Source organism: Gekko japonicus, unplaced genomic scaffold (genome assembly GCF_001447785.1).
Source record: "Gekko japonicus isolate JY-2015 unplaced genomic scaffold, Gekko_japonicus_V1.1 scaffold1057, whole genome shotgun sequence".
NCBI classification, from domain to species: Eukaryota; Metazoa; Chordata; class Lepidosauria; order Squamata; family Gekkonidae; genus Gekko; species Gekko japonicus.
This window is the reverse complement of record NW_015175390.1, coordinates 493,144-505,647: the sequence shown is the minus strand read 5'-3', so window position 1 is coordinate 505,647 and position 12,504 is coordinate 493,144. Positions and strand designations below refer to the sequence as shown.

The 12,504-nt window shown below is 42.2% G+C and overlaps 1 protein-coding gene across 1 annotated transcript in view; it reads left to right on the top strand.

Annotated features, from left to right (window-relative positions):
* Nucleotides 1–2,615: 2,615 nt before the first annotated feature.
* Nucleotides 2,616–12,504, top strand: part of PRR16 (proline rich 16) — a 102,151-nt gene continuing 92,262 nt past the window's right edge. Inside the window, exon 1 of the mRNA XM_015425649.1 lies at nt 2,616–2,984. Within this exon, the coding sequence (XP_015281135.1) occupies nt 2,805–2,984 (180 nt within the window). The 5' untranslated portion in view covers nt 2,616–2,804. The remainder of the gene's footprint in view (nt 2,985–12,504) is intronic.

Genomic DNA, 12,504 nt, shown 5'->3' with positions numbered 1-12,504 from the left:
GGTGCAATTGCTATGCTCTCCACACCTCAACAGTGTCTTTTCTACTTCCTTCCCTTCTGCTGAGTAGTCATAAGATACTTATTATTTATATATTTGTTTTATTTGTATCCCACCCTCCCCGCCAAGGTAGGCTTGGGGCAGTTTACAGGCACCAATAATGCAGTGGAATTAGTGATGTGCCTGTGCTGATGTTTTGGGATGGAGCTGTAGTTTTAGGAAGTACAGAGGGTCCTGCTGGATCAGACTAAAGCACCATCCATTCTAGCTTCTTTCTTCCCAGCATATGCCTAGCCAGATACTTTCAGGAAGCCCACATGTAGGGCATGAAGACAATAATTCTCTATTGCTTTATTCCCAGCTTAGGTTATTCAGTAGTCCACTGACACTGACACTGAACCTGAAACCATTTGACTTTCATGCTCAGTTTCCCATTATTCCTTATTAATGTGTCTTACTTTTTAGGGCCATCAGACACCATGCCATCCTGTGGCACCGATTCTGTAAACTGATAAGTGTTTATGAATCTGGTTGCAAAAACTGTAAGAAGTAAAGATGTGCTTTCTTTTGTCTGTCCTGAATCTATTGCCAAATGATCTCATTGGGTGACTGCAAATTCTGGTGTTTTATAAAAGGGGGGGAGGGGAGGGAGAGTTTCCATCCATTTTTGGAGAACAGATGCAAAGTTGTTTCAAGATGACAATGACTACAGTGTGAAATCAGTTTTGACACAGCAACTAATTACCAAATCTATCAAGCACTAGAAGTCAAATGAAATATAATTTCCTTCTGTCCAAAATTCCCAAAGGACCTGTGGAAGATTGCATCTTTTATTGTTAATTTCACTACTAGTTCATAAATGTCAGTTCTGTACAGTTCCATTAGGGCTTGTATAACATTAAAAAGGCCAAATTTGGCTTTAAACGTTTTATCATTTACCAGAAATCAAAGTGCATATTTTAGAAGTCTGTTGTTTGCATCAGGTCAAGAGTAGCTTGTCCCTTGTAATTCTACCCTGCAGAACCACTTCCTATGATAATTTCATATTGTTGTGCTATTGTTCTTCCTAAAGTATTCTGGTTTCTCCCGAATGCCAGTGATCTTGTTTCCTTTGACATTCTAACAGGTTCTTTGCTGGTACCGTCTTGTTAGCCATCTATATCTCTCTTCTCTGTAATTAGTCCCCATAGGTATTCTTGCTGCCCTTTTGGAAGTGCTAATAACAATTTTAGATGGTCCCCACAATTTAATCACTGGAATTTCCACTTTTTTGGTACTACAGAATATATAAATTGACTGGAAACATCACCTATTTTGTGATAAGTTTCTAATTTTGCAACTTGCAGTTCATTTAGGGCCTTTGCTATGGTGTTCTATTAACATTTATTTCATTCCTTTGGATCCTCCTGTTCGCGGGGAGGGCGGGGTATAAATACATTTAAATAAAATTTAAAAATAACTTCCTACATAATTTCTTTAGTTTATTTTGAAGCGTTTATTTTAGCTGAGTAACAGAACTGAGTCCCAACCAAAAGCAACTGATAATCTGTACTGTGCATCTTCTTTATTCTGTCCCCTTCCTTAATCTCATTTGGACATTTTATCATTGTGCACCCATAGTACACACACACTTCCTTGCCTCCTCAGGTAGCCACCGCTTCCTGCCTATCTGCTGGAGACCTCTCGGTGGATCATGAACATCTCTTTTTGGGCTAAAGCGCAAAAAGAGCTAAGGATAAGTTTGGAACAGTTCTCTTCATGGCAGAAATGCGACCTGTCTGCCTCTGCCGGCAAACTGTCATGGGCGAGTGCTCTAGCGCCAAACCTGGGTGGGAAAAGTACCCATTCCCCGGAACCCATGAAAGCGGCTGGGCTGTCTTTTCCCTTGGAATCTTGAGACAACTGGAGGAAGCCGGCGAGCTGCTCCGCGCTAAGAACGGACCGAACCACTTGACGATCCCCTCATCTAGTCAGCAGCAGCTAGCGGGCACGTTCTTCTCGAAGCGGGGACTGCGTGCTGCAAGCCAGCCGGGGAGGGAGGGAGGGAGGGAGGCAGGCAGGCGAGTGTTGTGGAGGAATGATCACCACCTACTTTCTCCGCCTCTCTTGGCTCTTACGCACTTACACCTCTCCCCCGTCGCAGTCGCCAGAGAAAATAAACATTCTCCCGCTGCCTTCGCAGACTCCGGACCAAACCATCCCCCTGAGAAGGGGGAGCGCCAGAGACATGTTTGCAGGGCGGGGGGTAAAGTTTCCAAAGCCGCCGCCGCCGCCGCCGCTCTCCTCCTGCTTGCCTCCCACTCCCTCCATCCCGTTCCCAGCCCGCGAGCCCCGCTCGCTCTCGAGAGGATTAGCCCGGATTGGGGGTTTAAGCGCGCCAGGTGGCCACGGGGCTCCGAGGGAAGGCACGCGTGCCGCCGCCCAACCGGCCGCTCGCGCTATGTGGGGGGTTTGCTCGCCTGCCCGACCCTGGGGCGAGCTTCGCGCCCTACATGTCTGTGTGTCTCCGTGAGGGAGGGAGGAAGGGAGGGAGGGGAAGGAGGCAGGCGCAGGCGCAACGCCCGCCTGTCTGCTCGCCTGCCTGCAGCCCGGGCTTTCTCAGTGCAGTTGCCGGGGAGTTGATGGCAGCGCTGGAGCGCGCCCAGGGCAGCGCGCCGCGGGGACCCGAGCACAAGATGTGCCGCCGGGCGGGAAGCAGCGACCGCAGCAGCTCCGGGGGGTCGGACGGGGACGGGCGTCCCGCGGGGGCCAGTCAGCTCTCCTGACCTGCGTGCGTCCTCTCCCCCGCCCGGCGCTCCCCCCAAAGAATGTCAGCCAAGTCCAAGGGGACCACATCCTCCTCCGCCACCTCCTCCTCGGTGTCCTCTCCAGCCGAAGGGCTGCCGGCCGCCTCCAAAGCCAAGGTGAAGGAGCAGATCAAGATCATCGTGGACGATCTGGAATTAGTCCTGGGGGACCTGAAGGACGTGGCCAAAGAACTGAAGGAGGTGAGGCGGGTGCCGCCGCCGCCTTTGCCCGGGAGCGGGTTGGCTCCGGGTGCCCGCTTGGTTTGCGCTCGAAATGCTTCTTGATCCCCCGGTCCTCCGGGGAGGAGGCGAGGGAGACGCAGCGGCGCAGCCGGGGTTTTTCTTTCGCGTGACTAAGAGCTGGAAGGAGTCCCACGCCCCAAGCGCCAGGAAGGGTGGCCTGTGTGTCTTGTTGGTGGCGGTGTCCTGCGCTCCCCAGATCCGCCCACTCCGGAGTTTGGGTTGTAAAAGGGGGGTGGGGGCAGGAGGAGGAGTTGTGGCTCTCCATCTCTTCCTGTCAAGGAGTGTGTGGGCTTTTCTCTCTCGCCGCCTTTCTCTTCTCCATACAGTATCTTGGCATCCAGACTTAGTCATTGCACTAGCTAAGGAGATGCTTCCTCCTCTGACAGCAGAGAAGCCACTTCACGCCTCCCCCCCCCTTTTCTAGAGTGTGGTTATTTCGAGTCTTTCTCCTGCGGATGTTATTTTTAGGAGGTTTGGGGGTGAGAGCGCATCTTTAAGACTGGCAAACGCACTTAAGTCCCTGTTTTGAACAACAGGGGGATATTACTTTCCGGAAGTGAGGAGGGGACGATGTGATTGATAAAATTTAACTGGATAATGAGACCCTCCGGATGCCACTCCCCCAGCTCCTCTATCTAAACTTCTGTTCATGATCTACTACCATGATTCTCAGCTCCTTCAAGCCAATTAGTAGGCACCAAATCAGGATGATCTTGGGTACAATGCAAGACAGAGATCATGGTTGATCTGATGGTCTAATCAGCACTATTGTACATAAACATTTGCATTTGGTGTTTGAATGCATGGATTGTCACACCAATTTATTTTCCGATCTTCAGAAGTTCCACATGTAGGATGTCATCTGTGTAGAGTTCTGGAGTCTACTCATCCCCCCAAAATCATTATTACTAGACTGTGTTGTTTTAACACAATCATTTGCAAGTTCACTTGGAAGTAAGGCTCAGAAGGACTTACAATGAATTGTTTACATAGGATTGCAACCTTGCTCTGGTATTTGCATGTCGTGATGGATTATTTCTGACATTTTTATAGAAGAAATCTCTGTTCAGATAGGTGTTATCTCTTGCTGTCAGGATTCAACAGTGTGCCATTTTTGGTGATGATATGCAATTTTGACTGAATTTGGATCTGGATAACTCCATCCGAAGGGAAGGAGGAGTGGAGAACTATGAGATATTCTTTCCCCTTCAGATTAAGTTTGCTGTTATAACCTCACATTTATCCTGGAGCTGCTGTCTGAATTGGGTGGCCTTGAATGACAAATATAGATCAGTTGCTTACACAACTAAAGGATTGTACAAATGCTACAATCCTAAACCCTGTTACTGCTTGCTCATTGGGATATTTTTTTCTGAGTAAATGGTGTATATAGTTCAGCTAAAAAGGTGCTGAGGGTGGGGAATGCAGAAGTGAAACTTCAACAAATGGTTCCCACGTTTGGAAATACCATTGCTGGGGGAAATAACCCTTAGATTTTCCTTATCAAGCTTGAATCATAGAATTAATGTAATACAAAATGTTTGCTTGTTTCAGAAACTAATGTAATATTTCTTTAGCCTGTAGCAAGTGTTAACTCTTATAGTTCAGTTAGAGAACAGAATGCAATTACTGCGAAGATTTTCTGAAATATTAAAATGTTTCTGTTCAAATGATGGAACTTGTTTGTTTTGTAAAAGCTTATCTGTCTGTAAAAGCTTGAATCGCTTGTGAGTGTGTGAGTGTGCGCACACGCAGTACAACTGGTGGACAGATGGTTGGATTATGCACTGAGATTCCAGTCCAAACCATGTGGGCATTGCTGTATAATCTATATTATAAAACACTCCTACCCCTAAACATGCATTTCTTAATTTCCCTGATATATAGCAAGGGTTTTTTCTAAGAGACTTCAGAAGCAATTATTTACTTAATGGAGAAAAGAGTGTAAAAGTTAAGAAACATATCTCACTCCTTTTTCCAGGACACATTCACTGTATTTTTCCTTGAAAAATATTTCAGTAGCTTTTCTATCATATTAATGCATACATTCTTCTGTCTCCAAATGTTTGCGAGATTTTCCTCCAAATGCTTTTAGTAACCATCACAGTTGAAATAGGCACCCAATTCTACAAAAGCGCATATTTTATTTAGAGAGACAAAAGCGTATCTTATATTCTATCCCATGAATGTGATTTGTGTAGTTTCTCTAGGAAGCAATCAGGGTTTCTGTAAGTGGAAATCATGTGCTGTTATCATTTATTATAACTTTGTTCTTGGTAAGCAAACTTTTCCAGACTATACCACTGAGAAAATAAAACAACCATTGGCTGTATTGGTTTGTGTCTAACTGTGATTGGCTTTCTGTAAAGAAATGAGCCTATAGTGTAAAATCCAGCTGAATCTTGTAATTACAGCATTGTACTTTAACCCTCACCCTGAAATTTTTAAGATGTTGATTCTGGTGATAAAATATAAATAATTTTTAATTGATGCACAGTTTATGTCTTATGTTAACACTGGTGAATAACTGTTCTGTTTTAAATCTTGAAGTTACATATTAAATTCCTATGCAAGCCTGGTCACTGTCTTACTACACTGTCTTGCTACAAGTGGATTTAACCACCAGACTGCCTCAAAAAAATAGACTTTGGAAGTAAAAAAAGGATTACAATCTGTATTCTTTATGTCTTTGGTTTCCCTTAAAGGCCCAAGCAAATATATATTCTTACATTTACAGTATGTAAGAATATGCGTTGGCTGTATTATTTATAGTTCACCTTCAGAGATCTTCTGGGGGAGAAAGCACCCAGAGTAAAAAAATGTGAATCAGAATTAAAATTTATTCTTTATTCTTATGAAATGCCTAAATCAAATTTACATTTTCACTATTTTAATCTTTGAACAATCCGTTACACTTAATTGTAGATGTGGACATAGCTGTAAACTAATGTGTTTAAGGAAGATGTTTTTTGTTTGTACTCTGAATTGAACATGGTGTTTACCTGTTTTTAATTTCATAGAATAATGAAGTGAAATTTGGTCAAAGGTAAATCGGCAATCAACTAATCTTTTTGAGACAGCTAAATAGATAAGTTGACTTTTTATAAATCAGCTCTAAAATAGTTTGTGTATCTTAACTAATCTTGAAGATTGTTCACTGCAAATTGTAGAGGCTTATTATTATTTCTGGTCTCTTAGGCATCAAGGACCAGTGGCTATCCAAACTAGGGAGTGGCTTGAGGGCACATGATGCACCAACTTTGTTGAAACTAAGGAGGCATGAGTGTGGTCATTGCCTGGAGGGGAGGCTTCTTGGTATCTAATGTAATCTGTGTTGAATTCCATCATGGAAAAAAAGCAGAACTGGACAGAAATGTATAGCTCCATTTCTACCCATCATGTGCATTCTTCTTCCAACTCACTGCATGTTGGCTTTCCCTTCCAGGTCAACTTTTCTATTGCCTTTCAAATATCACCTTGGTCTATTTTGAGTCCTGCTATTTTGAGCCATCTGCCATGGCTTCAAAAAGATCTGCCATCTCCCATCATGTTGAGGCATGGATGTTTGAAGTAGATTGTAAGTTTTTATCAGGGACTGTGATGTTTCTGTGTTTTGCATAGTGCATGTATGCAGTTGGTGCAAAATAAAACTGAAATTATAATATGGTATGGGTTTTACTTATTGTACTGAAATATGATTATACATTTTTTCTAAGTTCAAATTAAAAAAAAGGAAACATAAACAGTTACACAGAATCAGCATGATGTAATAGTAGGACTTGGGAGACTGAGGTCTGCATTTCCCACTCTACCATGGAAGGGTCCTGGGTAGCTTTGGGCTAGTCACTTTCTGTCACCCTAAGACTCCTTACATGGTTCTTGTTGGGAAGATACAGTGGAGGAGGGAAAACAATGTTAAAAGCTGTTTTGGGAGAAAGTGGTATGTATATATATACACACATAACTCAGAGTAAAGTGTTACAAAGTTTTGGATGAGTAGTAGCAAAACTACTGCTATCTGTTGTGTGAGTTGCTGTGCTGACAAACATTCTGTCTGCTTGTAAGGAGTGTTGTGAGTTTTCTGAAAAAAAAGAGAAATGGAAAGTTTTCCAGAAAATTTTCTGATGCCCTTTATAGTGTGATCTGATTTGTTTTCCATTTAGTAAACAAAATTGTAAAAGTACCCTATGTCAATGTACCAATAGTAGCAAAGGATTAAACTGAAATATATGATTAGGAAAAGAGTAATCATGTGATTTAAATGTTTTTGTCAAACAAATTCAGAGTCTATGAGGAATTGAAAATGAAATAATACTTTTAAAATTTAACTATAGGATTCACAATATGGCAAGTATTTATTTATTTATTTATTACTTTCAGTTTCTATACCGCTTGAACCCAGAAGGGTCTCTGAGCGGTTTACATACACAAGTTAATTGCCTATCTAGGGCCACATTTTTGTTTTGCATAGGGAAGTGACTGCCTACAGGCACCCAGGCAGCAGGGCTCTGTTGGTATTCGGCTCTTTTCCAGCGGGCGTCAGGAGTCATTATTGTTTTTCAGTGGATGGGTCTTAACTTCCCTTATATTGTTTAAATTTAAAGGGGGGGGGAAACGCTGAAGGCCCTGAAAACAGTTGTTTCATTCATTTTAAGCATGCTCAAAGATCTATGCATGATATGCCAAGGATGTAGTTGTTCATTAATACATTTCAACAAAATTTAACTCTTCCACAAAGATCACTGGGGCACCTGAGTTCCACTGTAACTTTCTGTAGTATCAGTTGTTAATTCTATTGATGATTACGTTATCCCTTTCACTATCTGAGAGGAGGCAATAAGAATTTTAGCACTGGTTTTGATTTGATTTGCACACTAATCAGGTGGTTTTGTAACTTGTATTTTTAATTTGGCTTAATATATACATTTATGGTTTTATTCCCCCCTTCTCCATGTTTAAAAACCAACCAGTTGATCAATAAAATATAAATAGATCAATAAAATGCATGTACTCTTTCACATAATTCATTGGGATAATTACCTGAAAAACATTTGAAAATGCCAAGCTTGTCTGATATCAGCAATGGCATCTGTTCATTGTTATTAATTTTATGATACAATTAATTTTTAGAAATAGGAAATTTCTACAAGAAAGAATAAAGCAGAATTCCCCTCCCATTTGGTATCAATAATAGAATGTTAACAGTGTGGGTTCTATGAGGGAAGATTAAGTCAGTTTTATTTGTTTGTTTTAAGTGAAACTGCATGGGTAACTCACAGAGGTCTAGGGTGTGAAGCTGAGTTCGAAGACCTCCTGGAGGTAGGGATACTGAAAGGAGAGGCATAGTAGATAGTGCCCTTAAAAACATGTAATATAACAGGCTTAATAAAAAGCAAATCCTATTGATTTCAATGGACTTAATTCCTGGTACATATTTTTAAATTTAAAATTTTAGGCTCTTTGGCATAAGGGACAGGTTGATGAAAAGCCAGAACTTAAATCAACAACAACAAATAAATCAAGAGTGTTTAGGGGTTTTTAATAAATTATTTTTGATTGGTTTGTTGCCAAAATGGATTGACAGATTTATTTCCATCCCACTTAGGCCTGTGCCTCCTTTGTTTTTTAGTGTAGGTGCACTGTGTGATTGGGCAGATGTTAATGTTTTTTCTTCCCCTGGTTCAAACATTCTTTCAAAGTGAAAACACATGTCTAGCTCCATTCAACATTTCTGAAAATAATGTAGCAGACTTTACTCATGAATATACACAGGAAACATGGTTTCCTTGTTACAGCTCACAAGTTGCTTTGCCACATGGCATAGACATAATCAACATCTCTTAAAATAGGTAGTTTGATTATCATGATGTGTTGCTGCAGTCAATTTATTTAGGAATAGTCGGGATACAGAAAAAAGGGAAAGAAAAAAGAGGGTTATACAGCATAATTGCATTTGTCAAGGACAACAAAATGTATAACACAGAAAATATTATTTCTAAAGAGGAATAAGGCCCATTGTGAGCTCTAGAAAGAGGCTCTGGGTGGTGACCTGGCCTTGGGCACTCAATGTCAATTTGCTGTGGTGACCTCAGCAGGGTATAATGACACAGAGCTTACTGGTTTCTCCAGGGGAATTGATCTCTGCCATCTGAAGAGCAGTTGTAATTCTGAGTGATCTCCAGCCTTCCCCTGGAGATTGGCAACAGTGGTTCCCCAGGAGGAAATGGCTGGTTTGGAGGGTGGAGACCATGGCTTGGTACCTGTCTGAGGTCTCACCCCTCCTTAAATCCCACTGTCTCCAGGCTTCACTCCTCAAATCTCCAGGAATTTGCCAACATGGAGGTGGCAACCCTATTTCCTTCCCAGCAAACTATCAACGTACCATTATCTTCACCCCTCCATGTAGCCTCTACCTAGGAAAACGACAGTCTTTTTCCACAGTGGGGAGAAAGCAACCTCAGGAGGGATGCAACCTCAGTAGGGTATAATGACACAGAGTCCACCCTGCAGAGCAGCCATTTTTTTCCAGGGGAGCTGATCTCTGCCATCTAGAGAGCAGTTTTAATTCTGAGTGATCTCCAGCCCTCACCTGGAGATTGGTAGCAGTGGTTCCCCAGGAGGAAAAGTACAGTCTTTTGCTGCAGTGGAGACCAAAGCAGCTTACATCATTCTCCTCTCCTCCTTTTGATCTACATAACAACCCTGTGAGATTAGGCTGTGACTGGTCCGAAATCACCCACTCAACTTCCACGGCAAGAACCTGGGTCTGGCAGACTCTGCTCGGAAGTGCTTACTGTTATGCCTACGGTAGCCAACCTCCACGTGGAGCCTGAAGATCGCTGGGTATCACAACTGAACTCCAGACAACAAATCTCTCCCCCCCTGGAGAAAATAACTGCTTTGAAGGGTGGGCTCTATGGCATTCTATTCAGCTGAGGCCTCTTCTCTCCCCAAACTCTGGCTTCCATAGACTCCACCACAGAATATCCAGGAATTTCCCACACTGGACCTGGCAACCCTAGTCGGGACTGGCCCCAATGAGTTCCCCACAAAGGCCTAGAAGGCGCCTTTTGCCTTTGCCTTTTTACTGACAGAACCAAGCATAGTTGCCTAGCAACATCCACTGAGGGAAAAATTAGTCCCACAGGAGCCAAGCAGGAGAAGTGTCTTCATCAGGGGAGACAGTCATTTGGCAGTTTATTCTGTAGGAGAAGAGTGTCCAGGCTGGCAGTGGGTGGGAGAGATGAGCAGACCCAGCACCCAGCCAATGGCATGCAAGTACTCTTGAGTGGCAGTTGATGGGCCAATGGCTGATAGAGCACACTGCACAGCCAGTGGGGGAGAGCTGGAAATGGCCAATACAGAAGGGGATTATATATATAGGATATAGTAATTTGCAAGGCTTTTTTCATCTAGAATTTTACTGATAGTGTCACGCGTTATGCAGTTTTCAGTTGATTGCACTAGATAATTTTCTGGTATTGTATTGCGTTGTAAATACTTTTTGTGGATGGAAAAACTCATCAGCCAGGACAAATTATTGAAAGTTATTTGATAAATATTTGCATAACTTTAAATAGGCAAATGAATGTGCTTCTGTACTTTATCAAAAGGAAACAGATATGGTACCTACTACCATAATCTGTAGACTATCTATATTTTATGATATGCAGGGAAAATAATGGTTTGTACACATAATTATTTTGGCTTCATTTAAGTGTTGCCTACACTGGTAATTTGTTCAGTTGACTGCCTGCCATTAAACTTGTGGTTTCTATGCATCACTGAATTTTCCATTTCTACCTCAAACTTGCTATGTTTTGATTGATTTTGTGAATAATTTTCTGTGTCAAACTAGGCTGACTATTTCACTTCAATAAAGATTTTAAATCGAAAATGCAGGTGTCAGCTGAAGTTGAGGAACAGATAATATGCACAGCCTAATATGAGAAAACCAGGATATGCTGTTCAGGTCTGTGATCTTTCCTCATTGAATACATTTATATGGACTAAATAAAGAGGATTATGTGTGCCACAATGATGGCACTAGATATTTTTTTTTTTAAGTTGAGGGAAAACAGCAAAGAAAAGGCAATGTAAGATTTGTCTTTAATGCGAAAGTGAGGCAGGGGGAGATGCAGATTGCTAAGTCTCTGCAGTTGCCATTCTAACTGTTGGTGGTTGCTATAATGTTTGGATTCATACCAGCAAGGCAAGAATATAATACTGCTTTATTTGAGTGGCAGCTAGAGATGTAAAATTTCCAGAAATTTTGAAGCTTGGAAAAAACCCTGTTTTTTCCCAGTTTTTTTTTTTAATGGAAATTTTTGGAAAAATTGAAAAAAATGCTACATTAGCATTTCTTTTGTCTTTTCTAGATTGAAAGTCATTCTGTTACTTTAGGAACATAAACTATGACTATGGACATTTTTACTTGGCATGAAATTATCACTACTATCATATTAAAAATATAGTGTATCCAAACAATTATTACAAACAGAATACCCACCCACATGGAAAGACAAAACTGAAACATTTTTATTTTCTTCTGACAATAGCACCTCCTAAAGGAAGAAATGCATCTTGTTCTTGCATTGGAGAGTTCAGTTTGTAACCTAGGACTTGCTTGTCCTCAGTGCACAGAAATTAGATCAATCTGATACCATATATATATATTTTAGAAATGATTTGGAAAATATTTGAACACCTTGTCTTAAAATATTTTATTCATCATGTTAAAATAAAACGTTCCATAATCAATTTTTTTTCTTTTCTTTTTTCAATTTTTCAAATTTTTCGGAAAAAACAAAAAAAGGCTTCAGGGAAAAAACGGGAAAAAAAGTCCCCCCCCCGATTTTTTCCGATTTTTTCCCGGGCCTTCACATCTCTACTGGCAGCACACAAAGCCTCAGCCAGGCATCTGTTTTAGTAAAAGCCAGAATAATCCCCACCCTGTCCAGGATCATGGCTAGTCTGACTGCTCAACAAAAGGTATCTGTCACTTGGCCACTGGTGACAACTAACAGAAACATATATTACACTACCTATTCAACCATTCTGCTCTGCAAGATGAATGGATGTAGAGAAAAAGAGGTAATAATTTTTAAAGACAGGACTTGATCATACTATGGCACCTGATAATGTCATTATGAGTTTCGTATTGGTTAAGGATTTCAAAAAGACTACTTAGCAGGCCTCTGTTGGGGCCAGAGCGCTCAGTAGGGTTGCCAAATGTAAAAAACGGACCGGCGGAGGAGCGTCCTGCCGGTCCGGGAGTTCTCCGCGGATGCCATTTGAGGCATGGTCCCGCCCCCAGCGTGCGACGTCACTTCCGGGTGACGCGCACGCCGGGGCGGAGTTCCCCCCGGGCCCCGATTCCCCGGCGTCGGGCAACGGGCCTCCGGGGCGGGGGGAATTCCGCCCTACCGGGGGGGTTGGCAACCCTAGCGGCGCTCCCGGCGTGAAAAGGCCGGGCGGT